The 20,046-nt window shown below is 53.1% G+C and overlaps 3 protein-coding genes across 5 annotated transcripts in view; 2 read left to right on the forward strand and 1 right to left on the reverse strand.

Moving 5' to 3' along the window:
- NUDT1 (nudix hydrolase 1) overlaps positions 1-20,046 on the forward strand; it is a 1,171,653-nt gene that overhangs the window by 1,150,004 nt on the left and 1,603 nt on the right. For both annotated transcript variants that reach the window (XM_050784287.1, XM_050784288.1), the window contains exons 2-3: positions 8,727-8,745; positions 11,408-11,571. In XM_050784287.1, the coding sequence (XP_050640244.1) occupies positions 11,420-11,571 (152 nt within the window). In that variant the 5' untranslated portion in view covers positions 8,727-8,745; positions 11,408-11,419. The remainder of the gene's footprint in view (positions 1-8,726; positions 8,746-11,407; positions 11,572-20,046) is intronic.
- Positions 1-20,046, forward strand: part of CHST12 (carbohydrate sulfotransferase 12) — a 515,718-nt gene that overhangs the window by 251,373 nt on the left and 244,299 nt on the right. The window contains exon 1 of one of the 2 annotated variants that reach the window (XM_050784255.1): positions 9,339-9,342. The exons of the other annotated variant lie outside the window; for it this stretch is intronic. The gene's annotated coding sequence lies outside the window, so the exon portion shown is untranslated. Of the gene's footprint in view, positions 1-9,338; positions 9,343-20,046 lie in introns of those variants that run through there. 2 annotated transcript variants of the gene reach the window in all.
- MRM2 (mitochondrial rRNA methyltransferase 2) lies at positions 5-8,724 on the reverse strand. The gene is made up of 3 exons (XM_050784271.1): positions 8,650-8,724; positions 5,767-6,056; positions 5-1,571 (listed from the first exon to the last, which is right to left on the reverse strand). The coding sequence occupies exons 1-3, from the start codon at positions 8,655-8,657 to the stop codon at positions 1,129-1,131; spliced, it is 741 nt and encodes a 246-aa protein (XP_050640228.1). The 5' UTR covers positions 8,658-8,724; the 3' UTR covers positions 5-1,128.

Consider the following 20,046-nt stretch of genomic DNA (forward strand, 5'->3'; position numbering starts at 1 on the left):
CTGCTTGCTTTGGCAATTACCTTTATGTTCTTGGGAGTCCAGACACAGATACAAATTTCCAGCGAAAACCAAAGCACACCCAGTGCATGCGTAAATTCAGACCATACGTCTTCCCTAATCGCTCTGGGAACTTCTGCTGCTTGAAGAATGCATGAATCTCTAGATTACTCACCAGAAAGAAAGAATTTAATCCCCAGATGGAAATTTCAGATTTTTCTTTTGGTTTGGTTTTTTGTTTTTTCATTTTTGTAGAGACAGTGGGTGTTGCTATGTTGCCCAGGTTGGTCTTGAACTTCTGACTTCAAGAATCCCCCAGCCTCAGCCTTCTGGGATTATAGGTGTGAGTGGCCTCACCCAGCCCCCAGATTTTTTACTTTAAATAGCCACACTAAGAACTGGAAACCTGTGCATGGTGCTCTGGGAGGAGCAGTGGAAAGCCTGTTTCTGTGTGACAGTTTAACAGTCTGTAAGATGAAGTCCCGTCAAGGCACACATGGGCACACCCATCCCTGCCTCAGCGGACTCCTTCTGATTCTTCCCACAGTCTGTCTCTCTTCATCCTTCCATCCTCACCTCTTTCTCTTGATAACTTTCTCTTCACAAATCAATATAGAGGACTTTTTCATTTTCCATGGCCCCTGAACTTAGTTTTGTCATCTCTTTTTGGTTAAAAAGAGAGAGAGAAAGAAAGAGACTCCCAGCCGGGCGCGCTGGCTCACGCCTGTAATCCCAGCACTTTGGGAGGCCGAGATGGGCGGATCACGAGGTCAGGAGATCGAGACCATCCTGACTAACACGGTGAAACCCCAAATACTAAAAATACAAAAATTAGCCGGGCGCGGTGGCAGGCGCCTGTAGTCCCAGCCACACGGGAGGCTGAGGCAGGAGAATGGCGTGAACCTGGGAGGCGGAGCTTGCAGTGAGTAGAGATCGCGCCACTGCACTCCAGCCTGGGAGACAGAGCGAGACTCCGTCTCAAAAAAAAAAAAAAGAAAGAGACTCCCCACTTGTCCTGTTCCATCTCCAAAATCAGCTCAGATCTCCCAGGAACTCTTCCGGAAGGAGCTCAGGCTACGTTTCGAGCTTAAAAGAAGCTAATGACCATTATGAAAATGGCACAAGAAATCCTCACTGCTTCACAGCGCCCTTCCTTCCCTGGTACTGTGTGGCCAAGAAGTACACTTCTGATGACTCTTTTCTGCTGGCTTCAGGTTTGATGATCCTTACATTCTGGAATTCCTCTGTCAGTCTCCTCTGTAACCGATGGCTTTGACTTCCAGCCCAGGTTTTACAAAGGAATGTTCCCCAAGGTTGCAGGATGTCTGGGGTCATGCTGAGAAGGGTCAGGCACAGGCTGATGAGCCTGTCATGATCGAGGTCCCGGAACCCTGTGGCATTGGGCGCCATGTCGCTCAGAATCACATCTGCTCTCCCACCAGGAAGCACCTCGAGGATTCTCTGTGAGGTTCTCGGGTCAGTCACATCAGCAGGGCACAGAAAAGTTGCTCCTTCCAGGGGGAATATGTGAAGAAGATCTACCCCAAGCACGAAGCCAACAGGAGAGCTGGGATCTATGGAAGAAATGGTGAATGTGTTATTTATTTACACCCTGAATGTTTTCACAAAAATATAGTACATGCAACAAAATGATGAAATAAAAGTAAAATGTCAAGACCAATGCAAAGAGCTAATGTGCAAATAGGTAAACACAGGCCTTTTCTATCTATACATCCTATAAAGACACGTGGTGGGGGAGGTCGTGGGCCTTAACATCTGAGAAGCTGAGGCCCAGACAAGAAGTAACTGTCCTAGAGTCATCCTCAGCCATGGGCAGACCTGTGCCAAGCGCCAGGACTTCTGATTCCAAATCTGGTATCATTTCACTACCCAAGGCTCACTCTCTGTGAAAGGGTTCTTATCTCTGAGTGCTCTTTTTGATAAACTAAAATAGAAAATAGGCCGGTCGCAGTGGCTCACAACTATAATCCCAGCACTCTGGGAGGCTGACACAGATGGATCACCTGAGGTCAGGAGTTCGAGACCAGCCTGGCCAACATGGGGAAATGCTGTCTCCACTAAAACTACAAAACTCAGGCAGGTGTGGTGGCACATGCCTGTAATCCCAGCTAGTCGGGAGGCTGAGACAGGAGAATCTCTTGAACCCAGGAAGCGGAGGTTGCAGTGAGCCAAGATCACGTTCACGCTCTCTCCTTCTGTCACTTTCTCCTACAAGGCATGCTCTTGCTTCATCTCAAGAGCACTACACTCCAGCCTCAGCGACAGAGCGAGACTCCATCTCAAAAAAAAAAAAAGAAAAAGAAAAAGAAAATAATATACTAGTGCATAAAGTGCCTCTGGATTAAATCAATAAATCCATTCTCCTTCTCCACCTTAATCCAATTGCTTCCAATGTAGAAACTACTGGAAATAAGTCAAGAGATGAGGAAAATGAACACATACAAAATAATGTACAAAAACTGATACCAGCTAGGTGCGGTGGCTCACACCTAAAATCTCAGCACTTTGGGAGGCTGAGAAGAACTGCTAGAGCCCAGGAGTTCTAGTCCAGCCTGGGCAACATAGCAAGATCCTGTCTCTACAAAAAAATATAAAAATTAGCTGTAGTCTCAGCTACTCAGGACACCCAGCTAAAATGAGGCATGAGGCTGGGCGCGGTGGCTCAAGCCTGTAATCCCAGCACTTTGGGAGGCCGAGGCAGGCGGATCACGAGGTCAGGAGATCAAGACCATCCTGGCTAACACGGTGAAACCCCATCTCTACTAAAAAATACAAAAAACTAGCCGGGCGAGGTGGCGGGCGCCCTGTAGTCCCAGCTCAGAAGAGGCTGAGGCAGCAGAATGGCGTGAACCCGGGAGGCGGAGCTTGCAGTGAGCTGAGATCTAGCCACTGCACTCCAGCCTGGGCGACAGAGCGAGACTCCATCTCAAAAAAAAAAAAAAAAAAAAAAAAAAATGAGGCGTGAGGCGTCCCATTTTCCTGGGCTGAAGATTGAGGGGTTTTACCTTTGAAAAATGAGGTAATCTTCAAAATACCTGGACTTCCAATGTTTAAACTAGGAATGAAACATGGTCTCTTCCTCGCCCCCTACTGTTGGAACAGCCTTTCTGTTAAGCAGACTGAACAAGAACATCTGTGACTCTACCCTTAGCTTATCAACTCCGACACTTCTCAACAGAACTACGGCTCTCCTCAGTGGAGGGGACTGCTGGGGAGATGGGGGTGTTGGGCTTGTGAGAGGGGCTTTGAATGTAGGTACAGAGTGAGAAGAGGGGGAGGCAGACGCTGACATCAGTTATAGGAAACAAGTCTTGTTTTAGGTTAAGGTGACACAATGGCACCTTTTTAGTTTTACAACTGGCGTTGCTCAAATATCAGCAAGTTATCCTTTTGTGTGTGTGCGTGTGAGAGAGAGACAGGGTCTCACTCCACTGCATGGCCTCAGCTCACTGCAGCCTCGACTTCCCCAGGCTCAAGCGACCCCTCCCACCTCAGCCTCCTAAGTAGCTGGGACCACAGGCACATGCCACCACCCCTGGCTAATTTTTTGTAGAGACGGAGTTTCACCACATTGCCCAGGCTGGTCTCGAACTCCTGACCTCGGGTGATCCTCCCACCTCAGTCTCCCAAAGTGCTGGGGTTACAGGCGCGAGCCCCCGCGCCCGGCCTCATGCCTCACTTTATGCTCCTGAGCTTTCGCTCCTATAATATCCAATATGTTACAACCTTGGGAAATTTCCACCGAAGGCAAACAGCTTTGGCTGCATGCTTGTGACTTCCAGGAGGACAAGCCCAGGCAGATCACGCTCACGCTGTCTCCTTCTGTCACTTCTTCCTACAAGGCACGCTGAGCCACTCTCCTGCTTCATCTGAGGAGCACTTAGGGGAACAGAAACCACTGAAATCAGTTACTAGGAGGACTCCACGGTGATAAGCTCAGCAATGAGAAAAGGAACTGACATTTCCAACACAAATCCACTTATTTAGTCAATAAATGCTGAGCTGAAAAACAATAAAAAGGCTGTTCAGGCCGACCACGATGGACGTACCAGGAAGCACCTCGAGGATGCTGGGAGGCAGAGACAGGAGGATCACCTGAGGTCTGGAGTTCGAGACCAGCCTGGCCAACATGGCTAAACCCCGTCTCTACTAAAAATACAAAAATTAGCTGGAAATCACTTAAACCCAGGAGGTGGAGATTACAGTGAGCCGAGATGGCGCCACTGCGCTCCAGCCTGAGCAACAGAGTGAGACTCCATCTCAAAAAAAAAAAAAAAAAAAAAGGGCTGTTCAAAAGCCAGAAGAGGCATATCCCAGCCTAAGTCTGGGCAGGGGCCACCCAAGCGGATGCAGGTAGACACTGAGAGTTCACGGCAAACCTACCGCAAACCAGCAGTGGGGCAGATGTACCAGCATTCCAGGTCTGCACTTTCAACAAGTCATGAAACCCTGAGCCTCAGTTTTCTCACCAATAAATGGGGACTAGTATCCCTACTCTAAGGTATTTGGGAGAGATTTGGGAGAGCTCTGGGTGGACTGTCTCACCCTGTTCAAATGCCAGTGCATGCAGCTACCCTGGCTTTACAGCAGGAAACATAAACGGCAAGGATATTCTCCACAGCACACGCATCCCAGCAAAAAGCCAAAAGTAAGCTTGACGCCCACAGTGAGGGAGCTGGCTAAAGAGCCTATGGTGCAAGCACTACATGGAACAGGATGAAACTTTCGCAATGACGACAGTGTCTTCCGTCGTATGGGCAGCTGGCTGATCTCATTATTCAGGGGAACCTTTCTATACAGAAAATTTTACTCAAAACCCTAAGATACAAAACAGATTGAAAACTGCGTCTCAGCTTCACCCAGAGTGGCGAATCCATAGCCCTGGCCATGAAGCCTCTTCTAGGTTCTGGAGGGAGCAGCCCCAGTGGGGCCACCAGGAAGCTCCAGGGCTTACGGGACTTGGAAATTTAGCTGGGCTGTTGGGAAGAGATGTCAATACATCAAGAGTAGCCGGGCGCCGTGGCTCACATCTGTAATCCCAGCACTGTGGGAGGCCAAGGTGGGCGGATCACCTGAGGTCAAGAGTTTGAGATCAGCCTGGCCAACATGGTGAAATCTTTGTCTCTACTTAAAAAAACAAAAACAAAAAATTAGCCAGGTGTGGTGGCAGGCACCTGTAATCCCAGCTACTCAGGAGGCTGAGGCCGGAGAATCGCTTGAACTCGGGAGGCGGAGGTTGCAGTGAACTGAGATCACACCATTGCACTCCAGTCTGGGCAACAGAGGAAGACTCCCTCTAGGGTGGGGAAAAACAAAAACAAAACAAATCAAAAATATATATGTATCTATGTATGTACGTATATAAGTATGTATGTATTATTAAGCAAAAATAGCTCCAGTAAGGCTGCAAATTAGCAAGAAGAGTATGGAACAACATCGCTTTTGAAAATGTGAGGGATCTATGCAAACACAAGCCTGGAAGGATACACACCACCATGCTGGTGCTGGTACATCCGGGCGGTCTCATGCAAGGTGATTTCCATTTTCACCGCACCTTTCTACTTTGTCTTTCATTTTGAAAATGGCAGCATCCTATTTTTATCATCACCCCTACTAAACCACCCACTCAGAAGCGCACGCCTTAGAAAAGGGCTCCAGCATCTTGCATCCACTGGCAGAGGCAGCTTGCCCATGCCCACTCAACCTCAGGGTAGCCAGAAGGTGCCAACAGCAGTTCAGAGGCCCCACCTGTGCCTGCGGCATTGACCTTCTGCACCGCCACCTGACTCCAGGCCCCAGGAGCTGCTCCGCAGTCTAATACCCGAAGGCCAGGTCGCAGAATCTGGTGCCTCTCGTTCACCTCCAGGAGCTTGAAGGCGCTTCGACACCGGTAGCTCGCCACCTTCGCAGCCTTCACAAACGGGTCCCTGAGATGCCGAGTCAGCCACAGGTGCTCAGCGCCTGTCCGATTCTTGCAGCGACTCCCAGCAGTATGGAACCCTTGGCGCTGAAAGGAAGCACACACCAGCTTCAAGTACCTGGTGGGAGAGAAGAGGAGAAGGCAGGTTGGCATCACACAGAATGGCAGGCCACAAGCTGGGGGGGCCCTCGGATCAACTCATTCATTTCTAGAGATGGGGCACCAAGGCCCAGGAGGGGAGGTGAACTGACAAGGCTACACAGCCGAAAAGCAGGCATCACAGGCCAAACTGTGTCCCCACAAAATTCATGTGTTGATGTCCTAACCCTTGGTACCTCAGAATATGGGTGTATTCGGAGACAGGACCCAAATACACCCACACACCTGAAAGAGGGGACCAAGTTAAAACAAGGTCATATGGGTAGACCCTATTCCAATAGCACTGATGTCCTTATAAAAAGAGATTAGGGGGCCGGGTATGGTGGCCCACACCTGTAATTCCAGCACTCTTGGAGACCAAGGCAGGTGGATCCCCTGAGGTCAGGAGTTCGAGACCAGCCTGGCCAACCATGGCCAACATGGTGAAACCCCGTCTCTACCAAAATGCAAAAATTAGCCGGGCGTGGTGGCACATGCCTGTAAACTCAGCTACTCGGGAGGCTGAGGCAGGAGAATCACCTGAACCCAGGAGGCAGAGGTTGCAGTGAGCCGAGATTGCGCCACTGCACTCCAGCCTGGGTGACAGAGCGAGACTCTGTCTCAAAAAATAAGTAAATATGTAAATTAATTAATTAAAGTAATATTCTTTTCTCATGTGGCAAAAATGTTCATTGAGTTCTGAGAGACTGCAAGAAAACCTCCTAAGGACAGATCCTTGCCTTAGTTACCTAGTTCAGGGCTTTGGCAATAATACGGGGGGACTGGCCTGTCATATTTCTTTTCCTTCCTTTTTTTTTTTTTTTTTTTTTTTTTTTGAGACAGGGTCTCTATAGCCCAGGCTGGAGTGCAGTGGTGAGGTCACGGCTCAACGCAGACTGGAACTCCTGGGCTCAAACAATCCTCTCACCTACATGTCTTAACATAAAATTAAACTAAACCTGTGTGAATCGTTGAAGGACAATTTCCAACACTCTCTGGACAAGCTATGCTGTAACAATTTGTTCACAGCCCACAATAGCTAAGCAGGAAGCTATACACACCTCCCCTCATTTAACTCTGAGAACAACCTTACCAAGTAAGTTCTATGTCGTTTTTTCTTTTTTTTGAGACAGAGTCTCACTCTGGCCCCCAGGCTGGAGTGCAGTGGTGGCTCACTGCAACCTCCGACTCCCGGGTTCAAGCAATTCTCCTGCCTCAGCCTCCCAAGTAGCTGGAATTACAGGCGTGCACCTGCTACCACGTCCGGCTAATTTTTGTATTTTCAGTATACATGGGTTTCACCACGTTGGCCAGGCTGGTCTCAAACTTCTGACCTCAGGTGATCCGCCCGCGTTGGCCTCCCAAAGTGCTGGGATTACAGGTGTGAGCCACTGCACCCGGCCATTTTTCTTTTTTCTTTTTGTTTTTTTAGAGACAGGGTTTTGCTATTACCCAGGCTGGAGTGCAGTGGCACGATCACAGCTGACTGTAGCCACAACCTCTGGGGCTCAAGTGAACCTCCCACCTCAGCCTCCTGAGTAGCTGGGACTACAGGTGTGTGCCACCACTTCCGGCTAATTTTTCTATTTTCAGGAGAGATGGGGTTTCACCATGTTGGCCAAGCTGGTCTCAAACTCCTGACCTCGGGCGATCCACCCACTTTGGCCTCCCAAAGTGCTGGGATTACAGGCGTGAACCACCTCACCCAGCCATTTTTCTTTTTTTTTCTTTTTCGCCATCACCCAGGCTGGAGTGCAGTGGCACAATCACAGCTGATTGCTGCCATAACCTCTGGGTCTCAAGTGAACCTTCCACCTCAGCCTCCTGAGTAGCTGGGACTACAGGTGTGCACCACCATGCCTGGACTAATTTTTTTTTTTAATTTTTAAAAACTTTTTTTAGAGATGGCATCTCACTATATTGGTTAGGCTGGTCTCGAACTCCTAGGCTCAAAGGATCCTCCTGCCTCAGACTTCCACAGTGCTGGGATGACAGGTGTGGGCCACCAAGCCCGGTCTCTATGTCTTTCTGATTTAAATAAATAAATAAAAGTTACTACCCCATGGCTCCACGGCCAAAGCTTCCAGCTTCTGCAGCACCAAAGCGTGCTGACCAGCCAGGTGGCACTGACCGCTGACCGTGAGTCGCTGTCTTCACCTGGCTTAAGGGGTCTCCCGGGAAAATGGCACAGGCCGGTCTCGGGGGCCAGAACCCACTCGACAGCCCAGGAAGCGTGGGCAATAGAGCTACCCCGCCCACGAAACGAACTCTCGCCCCCGGCTAGCCCCTGGCGCCTCGGATCTGCGCCCCGGCGCTGCCCCCCGCACCTGGACTCTGCCCCCGGCCCCAGCCTCCCCACGGCCCAGCCGGCCCTGCCCCTGGAGACTTGAGGGCGCCCTCCTCCCGGGAAACTGCGACCAGGAACCCCGGCCTCGTCCCTGTCGCGCTCCCTAAGTGCGGCCACAGTGCCCAGCGCTCGTCACCCAGCCCCGAGGCCAGGACCAACGAAGGCGACGGGGCGGACCCCCAACCACTCCCGTAACCTGCACACAAAGAAGTAGCGCCCCGCTCACCCCGCCATGGATTTTTCCCCACGTCGGCAGCGCGCTGCCGGAAGTGCCTGACCTCACTTCCGGTCAGAGGTCCGGCTCCCGGAAGCGGCGGTGCAGGTATGAAAAGCGCGCGCGAGGATCCCAGGAGTGGTGGTGACCAGGGAGGGAGGGAACCGGGCCAGCGGGAGGCAGGAGAACGGGGGAGCCAAGTCATGGGCTTGAGGGAGACCAGGGGAGCGGGGCCGGGAACTCGGGGGAGACCAGAAGAGCGGGGTCGGGGGCTCGAGGGAGACCAGAAGAGGGAGACCGGGGGCTTGAGGGAGACCAGGAGAGCGGGGTCGGGGGCTTGGGGGAGAGAAAAGGAGAGCGGGGCCGGGGGCTTGGGGGAGACCAGGAGAGCGGGGCCGGGGGTTTGGGGGAGACAAGGAGAGCGGGGCCGGGGGTTTGGGGGAGAGACGAGGAGAGCGGGGCCGGGGGCTTGAGGGAGACCAGGAGAGCGGGGCCGGGGGCTTAGGGGAGACCAGGAGAGCGGGGCCGGTGGCTTAGGCGAGACCAGGAGAGCGGGGCCGGGAACTCGGGGGAGACCAGGAGAGCGGGGCCGGGAACTCGGGGGAGACCAGGAGAGCGGGGCCGGGGGCTTGGGGGAGAGACGAGGAGAGCGGGGCCGGGGGCTTGGGGGAGAGACGAGGAGAGCGGGGCCGAGGGCTTGGGGGGGAGACGAGGAGAGCGGGGTGGAGGCGTGGGGGAGACCAGGAGTAAATCATCACAGAAATTTACTTTGGAAACCGTGGCTTCTGGCAGGAACAGATCAGTGTTGGGACAAAGTACACGGGCCTTGTGTGAAGCTCAGCCACAAACCCACTTACCCTGTCTGACCTGCCTCCGCCACCAGGACCCAGTCTCAGTGACACGGGAAAGGTTCCCTTGTCCTCCTCGAAGGGCCTGCGATGGGGATGTGGCTCACTTCTTCAGTGCCCCGCTGCTCAAGCCTCTAGGGGAGCATAGAGACGGGCAGGCAGTGTCTGGGGGTGAATATTTGCGGCTCCTGAAGCCCCCGTGGGCGTGTGTTAGAGGGTACTCTGAAAGTTCAGCCTTGTAGGTGACTGTGTTAGCTGTTAGACTCCCTGCCTTATCGCAAGGACAGAGGGCTTTCTGTGTCCCCGCGTTTCTTGCCTTGAGGTACCGGAGCAATCAGATCACAGGGCGGCTTGGAGAGAGAGTGCAAGGTTTTATAAGTGGAATTCGCCCTCAGCAGATGGGGGAGCCAGAAGGGAGCTGGAGTGGGAAGGTGATTTTCCTGAGCAGCCTGGGCCAAACTCATGCTTCCTCCAGTTGATTCCCTGCTGGTGCCTGTTGTTGTGCTTTCCACGTCCTTTTGACATCCAGCAGCTTGTGTATCTGCCCACTAGGGTCTGGGGGGTTTTATAGGCACAGGACTGGGACGTGGCAGGCTTGGGAAATGCAACATTTGGGCAGGAAAACAGAAATGCCTGTCCTCACCTAGGTCCCTGGGCACAGGCCTGGGGGTGGAGCCCTAGCCAGAGACCACGCCCTCCTCTACCCAGCACTTCCCTGCCCTCTTCTTTGCTTACCATCGAGTCCCTTTTCTCAGACACCACAGCTTCCAAGGAGGCTGGCAAGGAGGATCACTGGTCCTGAATCCTGTGTCTCAGCCAGGTGTGGACCCCAGAAAAGTTGGTCCTGGCTGGGCGCAGTGGCTCACGCCCGTAATCTCAGCACTTTGGGAGGCTGAGGTGGGTGGATTGCTTGAGCTCAGGAGTTCATGATCAGCCTGGGCAACATGACAAAACCCCATCTCTACTAAAAATACAGCAATTAGCTGAGTGTGGTGGCTCATGCCTGTGGTCCCAGCTATGTGAGATGCTGAGACAGGAGGATGGCTTCAGCCAGGGAGGCTGAGATTACAGCGAACCGAGATCATGCCACTCTCCTCCAGCCTGGGCAACAGAGCAGGATCTCGTCTCAAAATAAATAAAGGAAAGTTGGTCCTGGCCCTCCAGCATTTCTTCAGGGTCCTTTTTCCATCAGGGACCTGGCTGAGGCATCACCCTGAGAGTCCTCTGAACCTGAACCTGTACACCTATGGGAGCAGGAAGGGCCCTTGCGACTTCCAGTGGCCCCCCTGGGTGCCAGGTCCTACAGTAGCCACAGTAGGAGCAGAGTGAGTGGGGTATAAACTCCTGTCACAGGAGGGAGGACTAGCCAGGCCCTGTTGGGTGGACCTGTGTCTACAACCACACATTTCCTGGGGATCTGGAAGCCTGCTACAGAGAGGCCAGGTCCCACTAGACTGAAAGAAGCTCCTATTAATCAAAAGGCCAGAGTTGAAGCCTGACCTGAGAACCACAGGATAAACTGTGGTTATTTTGGTGCTGGTCAGGCACGGGGACCGTTGTTCCCCACTGTGTGCCTATGGGAGGGCGTTCCTGGGGGTAGACGCAGGAGCAAGAGTGCAGTCTGGAAAAGTCATGTCCTCTGCACCTGAGGGCTGAGTTGTGGAGAAGGAAGGTAGCGCCAGCCTGTGTTGTGCTTGATCAGCCCTGCTGACCACTGGGTTCTGTTTCTACCCCAGAAAATCATTGGTTCAATGGCAGGTTTCCACCTGCCACAAGGGAAGCCACACGTGGCAGGGCTGGGGAATTACAGCGTACCCCCCCCCCCAACCCTGCCTCCCAGAGCACATCCCAGTCCTCCTGGCCCCTGGCACGTGCTTCCTCCACGCGCATCATAACTGACTGCCCTCTCGCCTTCCTTTCAGAACCCAGGGACCATGGGCGCCTCCAGGCTCTATACCCTGGTGCTTGTCCTGCAGCCTCAGCGAGTTCTCCTGGGCATGAAAAAGCGAGGCTTCGGGGCCGGCCTGTGGAATGGTTTCGGGGGCAAAGTGCAAGAAGGAGAGACCATCGAGGATGGGGCCAGGAGGTAAGGACAGGGCAGGTCTGGCCGTGGAACCGGCTTTCCCAGGGCACAGGGATTTGGGCTGTAGGGCCACACCCTTGGTTTCACCCCTTAGAGCTAAGTGACCCGGAGCAGGGAGTTAACCTGTGAGCCTCAGTGTCTTCATCTCAGAATGAAGACCAGTCCGCAGCCCTTAGGACTCTTGTGAAGATGAAATGAGGAAATGAACACAAAGGACTTAGAACAGTGCGTGGTGAGTGCTGAGTGTGTGTTAGCTGCTGTGTGTGGTGTGTGGTGAGTGTTGAGTGTGTGTTAGCTGTGGTGTGTGGTGCATGTTGAGTGTGAGCTGTTGTGTGTAGTGTGGTGCGTGTTGAGTGTGTTAGCTGTTGTGTGTGGTGTGTGGTGAGTGCTGAGTGCGTGTTAGCTGTTGTGCGTGGTGTGTGATGCATGTTGAGTGTGTTAGCTGTTGTGCGTGGTGTGTAGTGAGTGCTGAGTGTGTGTTAGCTGTTGTGTGTGGTGCGTGTTGAGTGTGTGTTAGCTGTTGTGCATGGTGTGTAGTGAGTGCTGAGTGCGTGTTAGCTGTTGTGGCGTGGTGGTGCTGGGGGCTTCAGGGTGTATCTGGAAGCTTCTGTGCATCATGGCTTGAATTGAACCCTCCCGGCACCCTCACTGTCACCGAAGGGCTCGTCAGTCACTTGGTTCCTCTGTCTGTTCAGTGGCGCTGATGATTGCTTTTATCTCACACCCAGTGTACACAAAGTCTGCATCCTTAACACAGCCAGCTTCACCTAGGAAGGAACTGAAGCCCAGAGAGGTTGAGCCGTTTACCCAAGATCACACAGTCCTCCAGACACCCCTCACCCCTCACAGGGTAAATGAGATCATCTGTGTAAACATCGCTGCACAGATGTTAGCCCCCATTCATGTTTTTGTTCTGAGAAAGGTAGGCCAGCTTCCCTGGAGAGGAGAACTACAGAGTAAAGAGGGTCCTGGCACACAAGAAAGCCAGGACCCCAGTGGCTTTCCAATTTTTTCATCACAACCTGCAGTAAGAAACACGTTTTATATGATAGAATATACACACTCAGGTATGCAGGTACAGCTAAAATAAGTTGCAGTAGCTGCCCTGATTACATCAAAGGGCACTCTACTTTTCCGATTCATGTCTCTTTTTTTCTCCAGAGATGGGATCTCACCCAGGCGGGAGTGCAGTGGGACCCTCATGGCTCACTGCAGCCTCAAAGTCCTGGGCTCAAACGATCCTCCTGCCTCAGTGTCGCAAATAGCTGGGACCACAGACACATGCCACCATGCTCAGTTTTTTAATTCTTCGTAGACATGGGGTCTCATTAACTCCTGGGCTCAAGCGATCCTCCCTCCTGGGCCTCCCAGAGTGCTGAGATTGCAGGCGTGAGCCACTGGCTTGACCCTTTTTTTCAATTGTAATCCACTAAGCTGATTTCCCGGATCATGTGGGTCCCAACCCTCAGTTTGGAGAGCCCTGCGTGTGCTTCCCCTCTAAGGCCTGGGACCCCGGGCTCCAGCCATGCAGACACATTTGATCAGTCACCATGGCAGGTGCCAGTGCGATAGGCTGTGCTGGGGGCCGCAGCTGGGGAGGAGGACCACTGGGTGTGAATCGGGCATCCAGCATGTCCATGCCAGGAGTGTGTGCAGAGCAACAGCAGCACAGGAAACAGGCAGGAGAGGTGGCCCTGGGGGTTCTCCTGCCCAGCCCTTTGTCTTTGATCTGGTAAGACCACCCATCACCTCATGGATTTCGGTAGCGCTGCTCTGTGTGGGGCTTGGGGACACAGGGAGGAACAGGTCAGTCCCTGCCTCTGGAGCTCTCGTGTTGTCTGGCGCCGGGTTCAGGAGACCCGCAGAAGGAGGTCCGGTCCACACCTGGTGGCCAGGGGCCTCCAGGAGAAAGGAAGGGTGATTAACTGGGTACCAGGAAAACACTCTGAGGGCTTGACGTTGGCTGGGAGGGCATGGAGGGAGGGAGGAAGGAGACCTTCGCAGAAGCACAGAGGGCTGGAGGAGCACCAGCTGTGCAGAGAAGTGGGGGGTGTGAGGGCAGCAGGCGGCAGAGCTGAGGAGGCTGGATGGAGGAGCTCCACGTGGCTGGATTTCTTCTCCTTGTCCTGCTGGTGACAGGCAAAGCACAGGCCCCCTTGGCAGCCCTGATTTATTTTCTTCTGAACTTTGTCACGGTCGAAAGAACTTTCCTCCTACCCTCTGTAAATATTACACAAACAGAGGCACCAGCACTCCAGACCCTCACTGCTGAATACAGCGGTGGCTTGCGCTCAGCCCAGGGTTTGAGTGGGGGAACTGAGACACAGAGCAGGAAGCCTGTGACTTCCATCCTCGGGTGTAACCTGGCTCCATCCCCCTCACCTGGACAGGTGCAGCAGCCCCGTAGCTGGGCTGGCCCTCATGGCCTCCACCCTCCCCTCTGCAGTCCCCATTCCACACAGCTGCCAGGTGGCCCTTCCCAGACTGCATCTGGGTCTCCCCCAACCCGCAACACACACAGACGCATACTCACACATTAAACCCTTAACACCTCTCAGTGCACTTACAGCCGCCCTCCTGTGTCAGCCACTGAGCCCCCCACGGGCTTGCCTTGCCCCCTCCCTCCCCAGTCTCTGCTCCTGGGACATCCCAAGCTGTGGCCTACCTTGCTCTTCATCCGGTTGTCCCCCCACCCCACCCCTGACAGCTTTCACAGCTAAGAAAGTGCCTTCCCCACCCGTCGTTCTCAACACATCTTATCCTGTATCTTTCCTTCATGGCACTCTCACCCTTTTTAATCATATTTAATGATTCACTTCCTGCCAGTCTTTCTCCAGAATCATTCTATAAGATCAGGACTGCCCAGGATAGAGTGCGGTGACACAGTCATAGCCCACGGCTGTCTCGACCTCCTGAGCTCAAGCCATCTTCCCGAGTAGCTGAGACTACCAGTGCACACCACCACACCTGGCTAATTTTTTTATTTTTAGTAGAGACAGGGTTTTGCCATGTTGCCCAGGCTGGTGTCAAATTCCTGGCCTCAAGCGACCCTCCCATCTCAGCCTCCCAAAGCGCTGGGATTACAGGCGTGAGTCACTGCGCCCAGCGTAACTTGCACTTTTATTGAAGTGTCATGCACATAGAGAAAATTGCACAGTGGGTTTTTTTTTGTTTTGTTTTTTTGTTTTTTGAGATGGAGTCTTGCTCTGTGACCCAGGCTGGAGTGAAGTGGCATGATCTTGGCTCACTGCAACCTCCGCCTCCCGGGTTCAAGCGATTCTCCTGCCTCAGCTTCCTGAGAAGCTGGGACTACAGGCGGCCGCCACCATGCTCGGCTAATTTTTGTATTTTTAGTAGAGACAGGGTTTCACCATGTTGGCCAGGATGGTATCTTATCTTCTGACCTTGTGATCCACCCGCTGCGGCCTCCCAAAGTGCTGGGATTACAGGTGTGAGCCACCGCACCCGGCCACCTGTTTCTTTTTTTGAGATGGAGTCTTGCTCTGTTGCCCAGGCTGGAGTACAGTGGCATGATCTCTGCTCACTGCAGCCTCCACCTCCCGGTTCAAGCGATTCACCTGCCTGAGCCTCCTGAGTAGCTGGGACTACAGGTGTGCACCACCACATCTGGCTATTTTTTTTATTTTTTGGTAGAGACAGAGTTTCACCATGTTGTCCAGGCTGGTCTCGAACTGACCTCAAGTGATCCAGCTGCCTCTGCCTCCCAAAGTGCTGGAATTACAGGTGTGAGCCACCGCACCTGGCAGGTCCACCTGTTTAACCAACATATAGATCAAGAAAAAGAAGTGGGCCGGGCGTGGTGGCTCAAGCCTGTAATCCCAGCACTTTGGGAGGCCGAGATGGCCGGATCACGAGGTCAGAAGATCGAGACTATCCTGGCTAACATGGTGAAACCCCGTCTCTATTAAAAAATACAAAAAACTAGCCAGGCGAGGTGGCGGGCGCCTGTAGTCCCAGCTACTCGGGAGGCTGAGGCAGGAGAATGGTGTGAACCCAGGAGGCGGACCTTGCAGTGAGCTGAGATCGCGCCACTGCACTCCAGCCTGGGCAACAGAGCCAGACTCTGTCTCCAAAAAAAAAAAAGAAAGAAAAGAAAAAGAAGTGGACCGTGGGACCCCGCCCTCCACCCTGACTTCCGGCACAGCTGATGACTTTGGCCTGTTCCCAAATATGGTGTGGGATCCTAGAGGCTGTGCCCTTGTCTGGCTTCTTTTCAGCATCACATGTGCCATAGCAGTGGCTCCTCCAGCTGCTGGGTAATGCCCTGCAGAGGCCCGTGCTGCAGCTCACCCGCTTTGCTGCAGGCTCACCCTCTCTGGAGCAGGACCCCAGCTCTGCTGCAGGTGTGCGTGCAGGGCTTACCCTTGGGAGCTGTTGCAAGCGACTGCCAGGAACGGTCCTGACGTGTCTTTTGGTGCCCGTGTGCACCCTTTCCTGTGGACAGTTACCATGGAGGAAAACTGTCGATGTTCAGCTTCAGCAGAGATTGCCAAGCGTCTTTTCACAGATGTTTCGCTAATTCAAACGAATGCTGAACCACACTTGGTACTCTCTCTTTTTCATCTTTGCCATGTTGGTAGGGACGGTGAGCTCGCGGAAGTTCTGCGTGCCTTCAGGACTGCGGAAGGGGAGCACCTTCACAGCGTCGCGGGCCGCATTGATATCCTTTGGGAGTCTGCAGGTCGTGTGGACATCCTTCTTTGTGAGTCTGCAGGCCGCCTCGGTATCTTTTTTTTTTTTTAGATGGAGTCTCGCTCTGTCGCCCAGGGTGGAGTGCAGTGGCCAGATCTCGGCTCACTGCAAGCTCCGCCTCCCGGGTTCACGCCATTCTCCTGCCTCAGCCTCCCGAGTAGCTGGGACTACAGGCGCCCGCCACCTCGCCTGGCTAGTGTTTTTTGTATTTTTTAGTAGAGACAGGGTTTCACCATGTTAGCCAGGATGGTCTCGATCTCCTGACCTCGTGATTCGCCCGTCTCGGCCTCCCAAAGTGCTGGGATTACAGGCTTGAGCCACCGCGCCCGGCCAGATATCCTTCTTTGTGAGTCTGGGGACCACGTGGATATCCTTCTTTGTGAAGTATCTGCTCAAGCCTTTTGCCTGTGTTTGAATTTGGTTACCTTTTTCTGAATTTTTTTTTTTTTTTTTTTTAAGAGATGGGGTCCCACTGTATTACCCAGGCTGGTCACGATTTCTGATTTATTTGTAATTCTTTATACATTTTAGATGTGAATTGTCAGATACTATATATATTACAAATATTTTCTACTCAGTGGCTCCTACTTTGTGATATTTTGATAAACAAGTTTATTATTTTAATATAATCTGATATGTAATTTTTATTTTATTTCTTTTTTTTCATTTTTGAGACGGAGTCTCGCTGTGTCACCCAGGCTGGAGTGCAGTGGTGCAATCTCGGCTCACTGCAAGCTCCGCCTCCCGGGTTCACGCCATTTTCCTGCCTCAGCCTCCCATGTAGCTGGGACTACAGGCATCTGCCACCACGCCCGGCTAATTTTTTGTATTTTTTAGTAGAGACAGAGTTTCACCATGTTAGCCAGGATAGTTTCGATCTCCTGACCTCATGATCCGCCCACCTTGACCTCCCAAAGTGCTGGGATTACAGGCGTGAGCCACCGCACCTGGCCATAATTTTTATTTTAGCGCCATCTCAGCTCACTGCAACCTCTGCCTCCCGGGTTCAAGTGATTCTCCCGCCTCAGCCTCCCAAGTAGCTGGGATTACAGGCACCCACCACCATGCCCGCCTAATTTTTTTGTGTATTTTTAGTGGAGATGGGGGATTCACCATGTTGGCCAGGCTGGTCTTGAACGCCTGACCTCACGGGATCCACCCGCCTTGGCTTCCCAAAGTGCTGCGATTACAGGCGTGAGCCACTGTGCCCGGCCAAGACCGTCTTAAAGAAAAGAAACAATTCCTCATTGGGGAGCACCTGCAGGCGTGAGGAACGGGGGTGCTGGAGCCAGACAGGCTGGTGCTTAGGGGAACCCAGCAGCAAACAGCCTCGTGTCCAGGAGATGAGGTACCATTAGCCACAGGCCACCAGCATGGCCCTGGGCTGCAGTACCTGCCAGTCTGAACGGGTTTGCTCCTCGGGCAACCCCAGGCCCTTGCTGCTCAGGAGGAGCCTCGGCAGCCCAGTCTCCAGGGAGGCTGGTCCCTGCTTTATCCACGCAATACTCAGCCCTATTCTATCAGGAGGACCCCAGGACGGGCCCTAACTCCCAGGCCAAGAGCCGGTTTAGGCGCCCTCCCCGCTCACCTGCAGGGGTCCAGAGGGCTAGACTCAGACCCTCCTCTGCGGGACAGGGGACAGGCACGTGGGGCGTACTGAATCGTGGGGGCATGCAGATTTGGGCTTTAGGTGCACAGTGTGAGCCAACCTTTCTAGACAGCATCCCTGATCCCCAAAGACCAGCGAGGCCAGGGACGCAGGAGCAGCGATGGGAAGCAGGCCCGCCAGAACCTGCCACTCCCACCTCTCCACGCCACAGAGGCCTCACCACCCTGTTTGTTTCATGTAATTTCTCATCGTCTTCCCCGTCTGCTGTGTGGGGAACCGAGTGCCATGGATAGAGCAGACACTTGGGCAGAACTGAAGCAGCATTGTCTTCACCTGCCTGGCGCTCCCCGCCTGGGAAATGGAGCTTCAGCTCTGTCTCCCGGAGGATTCTTGATGCTTCCTACGCTGCCATGAGCTGGGGAAGATGAACTAAAATCAGTCACAACATTCCACTGGGAGGTGACGCTTCTGAAGACGAGCAACAGCCGGCCGCCAAGAGGCGGGCGAGGCCCCACCGAACATCTCTGTTGCATCTAATTGGGGAGCCATTTGTACCCCACAAGTAGAAACACACGTTAATTTTTTAGCTTAAGTCCAACTTTCATTAGCCATCTCCATGAATAAATGCCGATTCCAGGTCTGCTTCCTCTCTAGTCCCTGCAGTTTAAGCTGAGGAGGCATCACTTCAATCCGACCATTTAGGCCAGGCATGGTGGCTCACACCTGAAATCCCAGCACGCTGGGAGGCCAAAGCAGAAGGATCACTTGAGCCCAGGAGTTCAGGACCAGCCTGGGCAACATAGCAAGACCCTGTCTCTACAAAAAAGAAAAAAAAAAAAAAGGAAAACAGAAAAATTAGCCGGGCATGGTAACAGAAGCAGACAGAGGTACCCAGCGGCTCAGCCCGTGTATCCCCAGGGTCTCCCAGCATGGAGTGGGTCTTCGGGAAGCCTCTGCTGAGGGACTGAGCAAGAACCCTACTGAGCACAGCAAGCAACGCTCAGAATGGGAGGTCAGCAGCACCGCTGTGCCCAACACAGGTTTCCACCATAACCCGAAGTTGAAACATTTTATTCTTCCATACCAAATAGGAGTTGAGAAGCCGGCTGGATTCCTTAAGGTGTAGAATGTCACGCACTCCTCCTTTCTTGTGTGGAAAGCCCAAGGTATAAAGTGTGTATAACGTTTGCCTTTTTTTTTTTTTAGACAGGGTCTAGCTCGGTTGCCCAGGCTGGAATGCAGTGCAGTGATCACACCTCACTGCAGCCTCCAACTCCTGGGCTGAAGCATTCCTCCCACCTCAGTCTCCTGAGTAGCTGGGACTACAGGCGAGTGCCACCATGCCTGGCTAATTGTTGTTCTTTTTGTAGAAACAGGGTTTTGCCATGTTGCCCAGGCTGGTCTCAAACTCCTGGGCTCAAGCGATCCTCCCACCCAGGCCTCCCAAAGTGCTGGGATTACAGGCATGAGCCACCCTGTACCCAACCTGTTTGCATTTTTATTTTTTAACTTTAAACTATTAAGAGTTAATGTTTGCATTTTCTAAGAGATGAGCAGAGGAGAAAGCCAAAGGAAAAACACTGAAACGGTAGCATTCCTGGGTGATGAGTTTATGGCGTTTTGTGTCCTGGTTGTCTACAACAAATATGTAATTTTTAAATTAGCAACAGCATTAGACTACTTCGGGGAAGCCTTCTGGCTCTGTGTGCGGGAAGCAGGGAAGGGCTTGTTCCCAGGCACGGCAGCACTTGAGCACTCCGTGGTGAAGTCAGCCCCTCACACCTCCTCCAGGCACAGCTGTGGGGAACGTGTCCCGAGAACATGCAGGAAGAGGCCCAGGCCACGTGTCCCGTGTGGGCAGCCCGGGGGCCAGAGTTAAAACCAGAGCTCCTCCCTCAGGAAAGAGATCACAGAAGCCTGTGGTTTCATCCTGTGTTCCCAGAGAAGGGGCACCAGGCTGGACAGACATTTCTTTGGGCAGACAGGCCCAGAGTATAGAGCCCGGGTTCCCGGAACCAGCGTCCCAGGGCCCCTGCGGTCATAACTACCGCTACGTGGGCTCTGATGCTCAGCTGTGGAAAAGCAAGTAACTGGGAAGGAAGGAAGTGGGGTTGGTCCCCACCTGCCACCCTCAGGTCTCGAGACCATGGACAAGT

The sequence above is a fragment of the Macaca thibetana genome, chromosome 3, assembly GCF_024542745.1.
Source record: "Macaca thibetana thibetana isolate TM-01 chromosome 3, ASM2454274v1, whole genome shotgun sequence".
NCBI lineage: Eukaryota > Metazoa > Chordata > Mammalia > Primates > Cercopithecidae > Macaca > Macaca thibetana.

Bases quoted from the DNA above. Each gene is read 5' to 3' on its own strand.
- MRM2 (XM_050784271.1), bottom strand. The intron at 1,572-5,766 runs GTGGGGCCTCTG...TTTCTTCCATAG, and splicing joins GGTCAATGCCGCAGGCACAG to ATCCCAGCTCTCCTGTTGGC.